The 12,210-nt window shown below is 34.0% G+C and overlaps 1 protein-coding gene across 1 annotated transcript in view; it reads right to left on the bottom strand.

Moving 5' to 3' along the window:
* Positions 1-12,210, bottom strand: part of RALGAPA1 (Ral GTPase activating protein catalytic subunit alpha 1) — a 239,831-nt gene that overhangs the window by 116,449 nt on the left and 111,172 nt on the right. Inside the window, exons 23-29 of the mRNA XM_081829769.1 lie at positions 10,849-11,042; positions 10,512-10,610; positions 9,615-9,770; positions 7,883-8,011; positions 5,162-5,287; positions 2,262-2,320; positions 595-703 (exon numbers count right to left, since the gene is read on the bottom strand). Coding sequence (XP_081685895.1) covers positions 595-703; positions 2,262-2,320; positions 5,162-5,287; positions 7,883-8,011; positions 9,615-9,770; positions 10,512-10,610; positions 10,849-11,042 — 872 coding nt within the window. The remainder of the gene's footprint in view (positions 1-594; positions 704-2,261; positions 2,321-5,161; positions 5,288-7,882; positions 8,012-9,614; positions 9,771-10,511; positions 10,611-10,848; positions 11,043-12,210) is intronic.

Genomic DNA, 12,210 nt, shown 5'->3' with positions numbered 1-12,210 from the left:
TATTTTTTATTCTGGTATCCCTCACTCTGACTAGCAAACCACCTCAAACATAGTACAGAAATATTTGTCCAATAAGTAATATTTGTACCTTTTATGTTTAGAATTCTATATAGATACTATATTACAAGGCTTAAATGAAAATAATATCATGCATACTTTCACAAGCAAAAAATTTACTCAGTTAGATTCTCCAAGTAATTAGGTTATTATTTTTTTAACAAATCTTACTCTGGTTACAAAGAGAGCATTTAACTTGAATAATAAAGCCAAAACATTGAACAGCTCAAGAATTCAGGAAGTATTAAGGATTATAGAGTAGGTTACAAAAATACTGATTAGGAAAAAAACAAACAACCCTATATATGTTGTTAAGTGACATAAAAAGTTGAGATAAAATAGGTTATCACTAGGATATCCTAAATTCAAGAGTAGGACCACTCTGAAGGAAAAAGTCAGGATCAAAGAAATAAAGTAATAAAAACATTTATTAAATGTTTATTCTATAAGGACACAATATATAATTAACATTCAGAGAAAAATAGTCCTGTATTCTATACTATATTAATATATTTCACTAAATAGGTTTTTTTTTACCTTTAAGGAAACACAAATTACATTCAGAGCTTCCTTGATTTGAGGATGATGAGACTCATGGACTAGTTCTTCACAAATCCAAATACCTAAACTGCACAATGCTACACATCTGCAAAAAAGGCAACCAACAATGATATAAACAGAAGTAGATGAGCCTTTAAATGAAATGCAACCACCACCACAACCAAAATACCCACAACCAACCAATCTAGAATGAACATGCACTGTTTAAGTGAACCAATTTGTTACTCTGTACATTAGCTCTTCTTGAGGAAGAGAAAGTAGGAGGAAAGCACATGACCCCAAATTCAACGCCTAATTTTCAAACATAATTTACTGCCAAGCTCATAGATGGGGATAACACACAGGATTTTTTTAACAAACCCATATTAATAAATTGATACTGCCATAAAGCTTCCCAAACAAGTATGTAACCTGCTTTCAAAAAAGGAAAGAGTGTGATTTTTTTGACTGACAGCACAGAATGAACTTTAGCAAAAACATGAAGCTGATGGGGTAAGTCAAATATTACTTTCTTTCTTTTCAAAACTTCCCTCTTTTTGAGAGAAGGGGGGAAAGGCAGAGGGAGAGAGAGAGAGGGAATCTTAAGCAGGTTCCATGCCCAGTACAGAGCCTGACAAGGGGCTCAATCTCGCAACCCTGAGATCATGACCTGAGCCAAAATCAAGAGTCGGATACTTAACTGACTGAGCCACCCAGGTGCCCCTAAATATTATTTTCATAACTCTTAAATTTAACACAGCTAGCTACAAATTCTTTTTTTTTAATTTTTAATTTATTTTTTGACAGAGAGAGACACAGCAAGAGAGGGAACAAAAGCAGGGGGCGTGGGAGAGGGAGAAGCAGGCCTCCTGCGGAGCAAGGAGCCCGATGCAGGGCTCGATCCCAGGACCCTGGGATCATGACCTGAGCCGAAGGCAGACGCTTAACAACTGAGCCACCCAGGCGCCCCTAGTTACAAATTCTTTGTAAAACAAATTGGCAATATAAATAAAATTCATATACTTTACATAAAGGGTTTCCAACAGAAACAGAACTTGTAGAATTTTTTCTATTCCCTAACATCTTGTGAAACTTCATTTCCCTATTTCAACTGAAGTTTCAGATTGAAGGGAGTTATTTGATGATCAGAATCAGTAAAAATTTCATTAGTGTATTCAAGTATAAGCTTCTGATGAAGCACATACTGGTTCCCTCAACTCCTAAAAAAGTCAACTCTTTCTAGTATCCTGGTATACTTGGCATGTCCTGACACTGACATTCTTAAATTAAATTTTGTAGAATGTTAAATTTCAGAATAATTCAATGAAGAAATATCTTTCTTTCTGAACATAGTGGATCAGAAATTCTTAAGTCTCTTCTTTCAGTTTATCATAGTGTTAATGCTAATAAATTATTTACTATTAAAACTACCAGGGGCGCCTGGGTGGCTCAGTCGGTTAAGCATCTGCCTTCGGTTAAGCATCTGCCTTCGGCTCAGGTCATGATCCCGGGGTCCTGGGTTCAAGCCCCGTGTTGGGCTCCCTGCTCAGTGGGGAGCCTGCTTCTCCCTTTCCTCCCATCTTGTGCTTTCTCTCGCTATCTCTGTCTCTCTCAAATAAATAAAATCTTAAAAAAAAAAAAAAAAAAAAGAGTATCTGACCTACCGTGCAGGACCAGACGGCTCATCTCTTGCTGAGCTTAATACAGTTTTGATTATGAGTTCCTAAAATAAAGGGGAAATACCTGTAATGATTAAGATTTCATTCATTCATTCATTCAAGTATTTATTAAATGGCTACTATGGGCCCAACCACTGTGCCAGGTGCTAGGGATACAACAGTGAAATAAAACAATCTTTGTTCTCACCTGAATACTTTATTAATAGAGTCCAATATTATTCATAAAATTAGCTAAATAAAAAAAACAGTAATATGGTCTGAATATTTGTGTCTCCCCTCCAAAAATTCTTATGCTAAAATCCTACCTCCCAAAGATGATGTTAGGTCATGAGGATGGAGACCTTATGAATGAGATTAATGCTCTTATACAAGAGACCACCAAAGAACTCCTTAGTTCCTTCCACTTTGTGAAGACACAGAGGGAAGGGACCAGCTCTGGAGCAGCGAGAGGGCCCTCGCCAGAATGCCACTCAGCTGGAGCCTTGATCTTGGACTTCCAGCCTCCACAACTGTGACAAATAAATTTTGCTGTTTATGAGCTACCCAGTTGGTAGTATTTTTTTTTTTTTGGTAGTATTTTGTTACAGCAGCACAGACTAAAATAAATGATTTCTGAAATTTATAACCAAATACTTATGTTCAAAAAAAGAACTTTTCCTGATTAAAAGATTAATAAAAAGTTCACTATAAGATAATTAAAACAGACTTACTTGCTCAAAAGTATTGGTATCTTTTCAAAACTTTGAGAAATATTTATTTAAAAGCAAGCCTCCTCTTTTTTGGTAATTTGTAAAACATTATAATGTGTGAGTTTGGCGATAAGTGCTAAATAATAGTTAAAATTATGTAAATGAATAAAATATTCAAAAGGGAGAATAAAGAGAAAGTAATTATCTAAAGAGAGGATCTTATAGTAAGTTTATGTTTAGCAGGCAGAGAAAGAACACTGGTTTATTAAGGAGTCCTAGAATATTTAGAGAAGCAAGAAGTAAATCAAGATGGATCTGTGCAACATAAGTCAAAGTTGAAAAGATTTAGGAAGGTCAGGAATATCAACACGGGTCAAATACTACAGTGGCTAACTAAGGAGAGGAAAACAAGAATGCCACGAGGCTTGATAATTAAGACTCTATTACTTCCTTTTTTAAAAAATCATTCATTCATTCATTCATTCATATATTCACAAAGCACTTATCAGCTACATAGATTTTAAGCTCCTTAGGAGGAGTACCTTCTACTTATCTTTGTAAACTTAGCATCTAGCCCAGGGGCTTGCAATTAATAGGTACTTCGAACAAATCTACTGTTTAAGCCCAAGAGCTTTCTATGTAATAGATCCTGTCTTAAATGCTGGAAAGAAATAGATGGTTAAGATGCAGTACCTATCCTCAAGAATTTTACCTTCCAGAGAGGGAGACAGACTTGTAAACAATCACAAGAGGACACATAAAAGGTTCCATGTGAACAAACAGGTAAACTTCAGAAAGTCACAGAAGACTTCACAAAACGGTCTTAGGTAAACAGGATTTTGACAAATGACCAAGGTCAAAGACTAAGATTATTTATGTTTGGGTGATTAAGAGAGACAAAAAGAGGAAAACAGGTCTATATAACGGATGTTTAGGCAGAAAGAAATGCATTTTCAAAAGCACAAAATTGAAAACAGCATGGTATGTTCCATGTGGCTATGTGGCTGCAGTTTAGAATACACAGAGAGCTAGTTTCAGTGAAAATTAAATATGACCACTATGGCCTGTAATTTTCCCTTAAATCTTCAGTTTTCTGACTAAGAATAATCATTATTTTCTTAGGCTTTTTGCTTTCTTCATTATTAGAATTAGCTTTTATTTTGGAGATACCCCTTCCCCAAAGTTTGTTTTGATTTTTTAAATCATTTCAGCCATTACTATCTATACAATGGCCAGAGACAATGAGGCCACTCTGAAATGTAGATCATATGTAGTTAGCTAGGCTAATCCCTAGCAAACTCAAAACTGCCTAAGCAAATTAAAACTATTACCTATCCCTCACCTTCAGGATCTTCTGAAAATAGAAGATACCGAAGATATTACATTTCTGAAGACCAAAGCTCAATTTCTAGTTTTTATTAACTGCCATTGCAAATTTGCATTGACCTACATAATTTTATGTGTAAGTGAAATTCACTTTTTTAACAAATGTTTCTGGAGTACCAGATGCCAAGCAGCATGTTAAGCTCTGAGGATACAGCAGTAAATAAGACTTTATGGTATTTATTTGTCTAAAGCATAAATCAAACACTAAATAAGTAATTACACGTTATAAATGTCGTAAAGAGAAATATGGGTGGTATGAAAAGTATATGCAGAAATCCATAAAACTGGATTGAAAAAATTTCTTTCAGAGAAGGCAAAAGTTTAAAAAAGATATATCAGCATGACTTTTGAAGAGCTATGCTTCAGGTACATAGATTCCCCACCCCAATTCCACAGTTTCCTACAGCAAAACAGAATATTCCATTACATTGTTTGATATATCACATGGGGAAATTAGGAGACAGAGTGTCAAATTTGCAGATTTAGTGCCATCTCAATCTTAGAAGCCTTAGAGGTAGCATAGTATCTGCCTCACAGGGTGTTTCAATAAATGTTCTGTGAGTGAATGAAAGAATCCTAAGATACTGATATATAAATGGATTCAGTAATGAGAAAATGTTTCCAAAGTCATCAATACAAAAAAGACTATGCTCCTAATGGACATTCTAGCCTTGTGTCTGAAGGGTATGACTGGTTAATGTTCTTTAACAATTATGTGGATTTCTAAAGGAAAAGAAAGAATACAAATTTTATCATACATTGTTATTATAAAATCATTTAAACACTAAAAATTAGCCCCTGATTTCTTACCTTAACATCTGTAAACTGAGACACAGCAATATCAGGAATGTTGGGATGGAGAGCAGGCAGTTCACAATATAAGTTAGGAAAGCAAACCAAAGATCCCAGAAGAACTTGTGCTTCTACTCTTGGTGCCTAGGTATCAGATTTTTTAAATCTTTATGATGTATTTTATTCTGTCATTAAATTACCAGAAAAGTTACTTTATGACCTAACCATATTAGAAAGAGAAGTGAGAGCAAAAGACAAAATTAAAAAGGAAACTGGAAATACAAAAACATTCAGGTTTTCACCTATACTTTCCACATAAACTACTGTTATTCTCAATAAATAAAATGAACAAACAGCAGAGCTCTCCTTAAGAGCAGCAAAAAAGCAGAAATCAGCCACAGTTGACTGTAAATAATAATATAGTTTAGCTAACAGCATAAAATTACCCTAATTTTGAGAAAAAATATAAATACTTTCATTTTAAAGGCAACTCAACACTTCATAACATATTGTACTAATGAGCAGATGACTCAATGTCACTAGATTATATTTGTTACTATCTAAGGATAGATAAAGTAACTAACGACCAAAACATTAACTGTCTCTTCAAGAAACAGGCACTAGTCTAGATGGTTTTTGATATTATGCACATGAGAAAAGCACTGCCTATACTACTTACTAAAAACAGAATTTATGCTTGGCCTGCAGATGAAGGTAACTTCTCATCTTTTCTCCTTAGCTGTATTAAGCCATCTCTGAAGTATCAGCACTGAGCATTTCTTTTTCTTCTTCTACCTTCTTGCATGTCCACCAAACACCAACACCCACCTACTAATATATTTCTTTATTAACTAAAATACCTACAATATTAATTTATATGTTTAATGATACCTGCTAGAAATACTAAATGCTAAAACAAATGCTAGAACATGCTAAAACAAATATGCTAGAAATATAATACTTTTATTCACATAAAACAAGAATCTGCCTCCAAAAGGATTTCCCTATGTTCCTAAATGTTATTAGAGAGGCAGTGGAGTAGTACTTTATTATGATTATCAACAAAACAACTAATTTCCATATTTAAAAAATAATCCATATTTGCAGATAAAAAGACAACCCCATAAAAGGGTTAGGGTAAGCTTGTAGACACCATGCCAATTTAAAATTAGCTATAGGGTGCCTGGCTGGCTGAGTCAGTAGAGCATGTGACTTCATCTCAGGGTTGTAAATTCAAGCTCCACGATGGGTGCTGAGATTACTTAGAAAAATAAAATCTTTAAATAAATAAAATAAAATTAGCTATAAAAGTGAAACTGATAAAAACCAATATTTTAAAAGAGATTAGCTAAGGGTTTTTCTTTAAAGTTGGATAAGGTAACTAAGAATGTTCAGGTATGTGGATATAATGGGAGCATACTGTAACGTGATTATAATTAAGAAAAGCAAAACCTAATCAATTATTTTGTAATCTGTCTGGCAGGGGAAGAAAGGAGCCGCCCATTAACAGAAAGATGATGATGTGTATGGGATCTAAAATGGAATCCAAAGAGGAAGACTGGACTGTGTATCTCCAACATCATCCAGAGGAAAAGACTAACCTTAACCTTACAGTAGAGACCAGGTGTCAGGTTTGATTCCTGCAATAACTTGTTTTCCTATGCAGTCTTTCTCATAGTCTTTCTCGCTAGTTATGGCTGTTCTTGCATAACTGGAGAAACAGGGTTAATAACTAGCTATAAAAACAGGTTCTTCCCTTATGTGAACATTTCCACTGGGTGACTGCATCCAGTTTCATGGCTTACAATAACAGGTATAAGCTAATGTCGTCCAGCTTTCCATTTCAGTCCCGACATCTCCTTTGAGCTCCTGCCTTGTACATGCAATGGCCCTCCTAACATCTTCTCATGGATCTCGAATAGGCGGCTTCCTATACCACAAATAGAACTCCTTCTTGTTCACTGTTGGTCTTTTGTATAGCTCATGAGTGAAATAACATATATTAAACTGCTTTCTAAGTTACAAAATGATGGTCAAGTAGGACTGATTTTTCTCTCCCCCAAACTCTTAGTTTATTCTAGTAGACTTTCAATTAATTGTTATTTCTCATTTATACTTTGTGCCAGAGTGCTCCTTCTCAAGTAGAAATCTGATCATGTCACTCCTTGTGTAAAATCCCTCAATGCTTACTCATTCTTTCCTTGGGATGAACTCTAATCTCTTTAGCACTGTAAACCAGCTACTGTCTTCCTCTTTAGCTTATCTCTGCTAGTTACATATGAACATATTCCAACTATAGTGAGTTACTTGGCATGTCTCACAGCTCCATAACTGTTATCAAAATCCTCACATGCTGTCTCAGAGTTTAGAGTTTACTCCTAGAGCACACTTTTGAATTATCTCACCTCTGGTCCACCTCTTTTGCTATGGCCCACTGCCCTCTCTTTAGTTTCTTCCCTCCCTCAACTTGTTTCCTTAGATTTCCTCAATTTTAAATTTTGTTTGGCTTATCAGATTTAATCCATTTTTATAGCTCATGTGTCAATTTATCAACTAATTTTAGTACCTTCTTGTATTTCAAAATTTACTTAAAAAAAGCAACTTCAATTAAACTGTAAATTTTCCTGAACATCAGCTTGTTAAATTTATTAACAAGGGCTCCTCCTTTGTTGCTTTGTTAGTTGAGTCCTGTTTAACTACAGTCTGTTATATTACAAAGAACAGGAAATAAAAACTTACATTGAGAAAAGCCGAAGAAGCCACTCTACCAGCTGCTACAATAAAATCCATAATAAGCATTGTGGCACCAGGCAAACCAAGTGAAAAAAACTGAGGTGAGCAGTGCTTGATGATTGTATTGACAATATCCTTAGGAGTAAGAAAAGAAGGGGAAAAGAATATCATATATTAATCTTGGGTATCAGCTAATCAATATCCTTAAAAATAGATAACATATGAAACAGTAAAATAGGCAATTACTATACATTGCCTAATTGTAAAGACTGATTTTAAATCTTCTAAATAATCCATGCTTAGTATTATATTCTGTCAAAGGAAAGTAAACTTAAAACACATTTGTTTAACTGACATCAATATAGCATTTTTTTTCCCCACACTAGAGAGCAAACTGGAAGGCTCTTTGCTTCAGAGGGTTGAAAATATAAGGCCTACGTAGCATAAAACTGAACTGCAGAGTGGTTCCTTCTCTCATCTACTTGCTTCCATGTGAGATCTCTGATCTCTTAAGTTTCATGACCTATTATGTGGCAACTGGAGGAATTCTCCTTATTAGATAAACTGAAGTCCTATGATGACAAATATCTAGCCTCAGAAATACAGACCAAGGCATTTCTGAGGGAGTATTCTTTTTTTTTTTAAAGATTTTATTTATTTATTCGACAGAGAGAGACAACACAAGCAGGGGGAGTGGGAGAGGGAGAAGCAGGGCTTCCTGCTGAGCAGGGAGCCCGATGCGGGGCTCGATCCCAGGACCCTGGGATCATGACCTGAGCTGAAGGCAGACGCTTAACAACTGAGCCACCCAGGTGCCCCATTGAGGGAGTATTCTTAACTTGGTTATTCATTCACTTTGCCTTTGGAATTCAACATGAGGATGCAGTGTTTTATGCTGTATTACTCAATCTGATTCATCCTAAACAAAAGGTCTCTGTCAAGTAATTAAAGGTGTCATTTTGTTTGAGACATGTTTATAAGGTAGTACATTGTAAGTACTATTTCAAATTAATGTGAGAAGTATTTTCATTTTTCGGGAAGAGAGATATAATTACCTCTTTTGATATTAGTTTAATGTTCTTTAAATGAACTGCAAGTGAAATTTAACCACATTATGATTAAAATATTTCATTACCATGACTTATAACCTCCCATGGATTTTTTTTTTTTTTAATTTTATGGCCAGGATCAAGACTCCTGAATAATGTTCTAGAATCATATTTATGATTGGCTAATGTAATGACTGCACTGATACAAATGCCAAGTCAATAGAACTGTCACTATGCTAATATAATCTATGGAAATAAGAAAATATGATGTGCTAACTAACTCTTAGAGTGGAAAAAACCTCTGACTGTTGCATGACTAGATAAGCAAATCCATATGCCTCGAGTGCCAATTATTAAGTAACAATTACAAAATGCCCAAGAATAAGTACAATAGGACATCAAAGAAACATGTCTGTCTAAGCAAAAGATGGCTTAATATCTTAAAAAAGCAAACTAGTTATTTTAACATCAGAGGAAAGATACATTTAATAAACAAGTTGATCCCCTAACTGTAACAGCTTTTCAACTACGTTTCAAGAACAAATGAGGTTACAAAACAGAAGAAACTTGTAAATAAAATGACTACATAAAAAGAGTATTTTTAATTTTAGACCTTAAAAGTTAAGAGTTAAACAATCAAGAATCAAAGATAAATTTATAAAGCAATTGGTTAGAAAGTATATATTTACCTGATCAATATGAAGTAATCCACAATGCATTATATTGTAGAAATGTGTTAGAAAATCTCTGTTTGGAGAAACATCTTGTCTTCTTTTCATTGTATTACAGATAAGTTTGTAAGCATGTAATTTACCTTGTTTATATTTATCAGTCAACATGGTTGCCTACAATTTAAAAATGTTGGTTTTAATACTCAAAAACAAATACTGTTTAATTGAATATAGCAAGCAATATATTGTTTTCATTTATTTCTATGTTGGCCCAATTTCTTAATGAATCAATTAGGATTACTGAAACTACTATTACTATTAAAATGAAACAACACAGGTATGAAGAACCACATACTGTTTCATTTAGGAAAATGTACCAAACATATCAAATAATACTCAAAAGAATTAAATCTTTTTTTTTTTAAAGATTTTATTTATTTATTTGACAGAGAGAGCAAGAGAGCACAAACAGAGGGAGCTTTAGAGGGAGAGGGAAAAGCAGGCTCTCTGCTGAGCAGGGAGCCGGATGGGGGGCTCAATCCAAGGACCCTGGGATCATGACCTGAGCCAAAAGCAGACATTTAGCCGACTGAGTCACCCAGGTGCCCCAAGAATTAAATCTTTAAAAATATACAGCACATTCTGACACAAATTTGAGATTTACACTTCACTTAAATACAATAGAAACATAATTCTATATACACTTTTGTTTTATTAAATAAGTAAAAATGATGCACCTGTGTAATAATTTTGCTATGCCCATTCTCCTCTCTATATAACCCCCAATGACTAGTTAAAAACTAACTGTTCTAGAAGACTATACAAAAGCTAAAGAATCTATCAAATGTTTAAAACTGATTACATCGTATTTACTAAATGAACCTTTTAAATTAATGTTTTATATATTAAGCATACCTTGAAGAGCCAAGGTGTAAGAATTCTCAGTGGAGGAATCAAAACTGGTGGTGAAGGGGAGGTCAGGTTATCAGTTGAAATGCCAAGGTTATCTCTAATCTGTAATTTTCAAATAAAATGCAACAAACCAATAAAAGTGTTCTTCCAGTTTGTTTTACCTTAAACTTGAGTTCAATTCCAGTTCCTATCACTAATTATGTATTTAAACATGGATAAGTAACTTCACCTTGCTAGGAACCAGTTTATAGTAAGGGGGTGGTGGGTGGCAATGAGATCTAAGGCTTCTACTTAACACTTTTCTTTCTTTCCCCCTTTTTTTTTTTTTTTAATTTTTTACCTTAGCTAGATTTTGCCAAAGTTCACAGAGGTAATCAAAAACTTGAGCATGTATTTCGGGATCCATAATAGCGTTGACATCTCCCAAAATGCCTAGCATTCTTCGCCACATTACAGTAGCAACATCAGCATGCCATCCTGTGAGTGTACCCCCTGCCATCACACTACAACATTCAGATGGAAACTCACTGATTTCTGTAGAAAAAAATACACTAGTGTCAGTAATTTTTCTAAAGAATTGGTCACAAAAATACAAAGGAGTCAAAATAACAAACTTAAATGTCTACAAAAGTGAATTCTTAAAATGTCAATATGCATTAGTGTTATTTTTTCCTGATAAGATCAAAACCTCACCAGTTCACAATTCCTTATTATGGCAGTAATTACTTATTCAATACCACCTGTACTAGGATTTACCTAAGGAGGAAATGATGCACATACCAGACAGAGAAATTTATAACTGATATAAAGATCATATTTATAAGTACATACTCCCTCTTTCATCAAATGGCTACTTCAGGTTACAGCATCAATTAATAGAAAATCTCAGGCTGAAGGCAGTTTCTACAGGAAGTCTTCATAAGCCTGTTTCTTTGTACTTATAACTTCCAAAGAAATATATTTCACAATTAAGTCAGGCCTAGCATTAAAAGGGGTATCACAATGACATGGGAAAATTAACATTTTTACTAAAACTTAAACATAATCTAAAATTCTATAATTATATTTTTGTTTAATAAAATTGGCAAGATTATATGTAAGAAATATAGGTAACCTTGAATCCTAGCCTCATTTCTGTCATTAATTATGTGACTCTGTACAAATTACTTAATAACCTTCCTAAGGCTACACTTCCTCACTGTAAAATAGATGGTTTAGCTAGATATCATTATAGATCTTCTCCAGCTTAAGAAACATCCATTATTCTATTCAGTGTATATAATGGAAAAGGCAAAATAATTACTAAGTTAGTAAAGATTATTCCTACTTGATAAGATCTCAGTGTGCTCATAATTTACAAGTTCACTGTAACTATATGTAAGTCCTTTACTCCTCATGTTTGACTTTTTTCTCTTTCCACATAAAGTGTATAATAACTGACTGTATTATCAAAAAGTTACCAAATTGTCTTTCACAATAATAAAAAATAAGAGTCTGGTGTACACCAATGAAATAAAACAAAAAACACTGCAGTTTTAACCATCACTGTTAATATCTCCCTACTCTACAGAACCTTCATTATATAGTGATAAATCAACTGATTTGTCTCTAACTTATCCCTCTCAAAAACAAAATTTTAAATAATTTAAATAATAAGATCTCCTAACACTGATGCTCTGAAAGGAAAAATGGCAAATATCTA

The sequence above is a fragment of the Leptonychotes weddellii genome, chromosome 9 (genome assembly GCF_054177405.1).
Source record: "Leptonychotes weddellii isolate Sample4059 chromosome 9, ASM5417740v2, whole genome shotgun sequence".
Lineage (NCBI taxonomy): Eukaryota > Metazoa > Chordata > Mammalia > Carnivora > Phocidae > Leptonychotes > Leptonychotes weddellii.
Note: the sequence above shows the minus strand (reverse complement) of the source record. Positions and strands in the feature narration are given on the sequence as shown.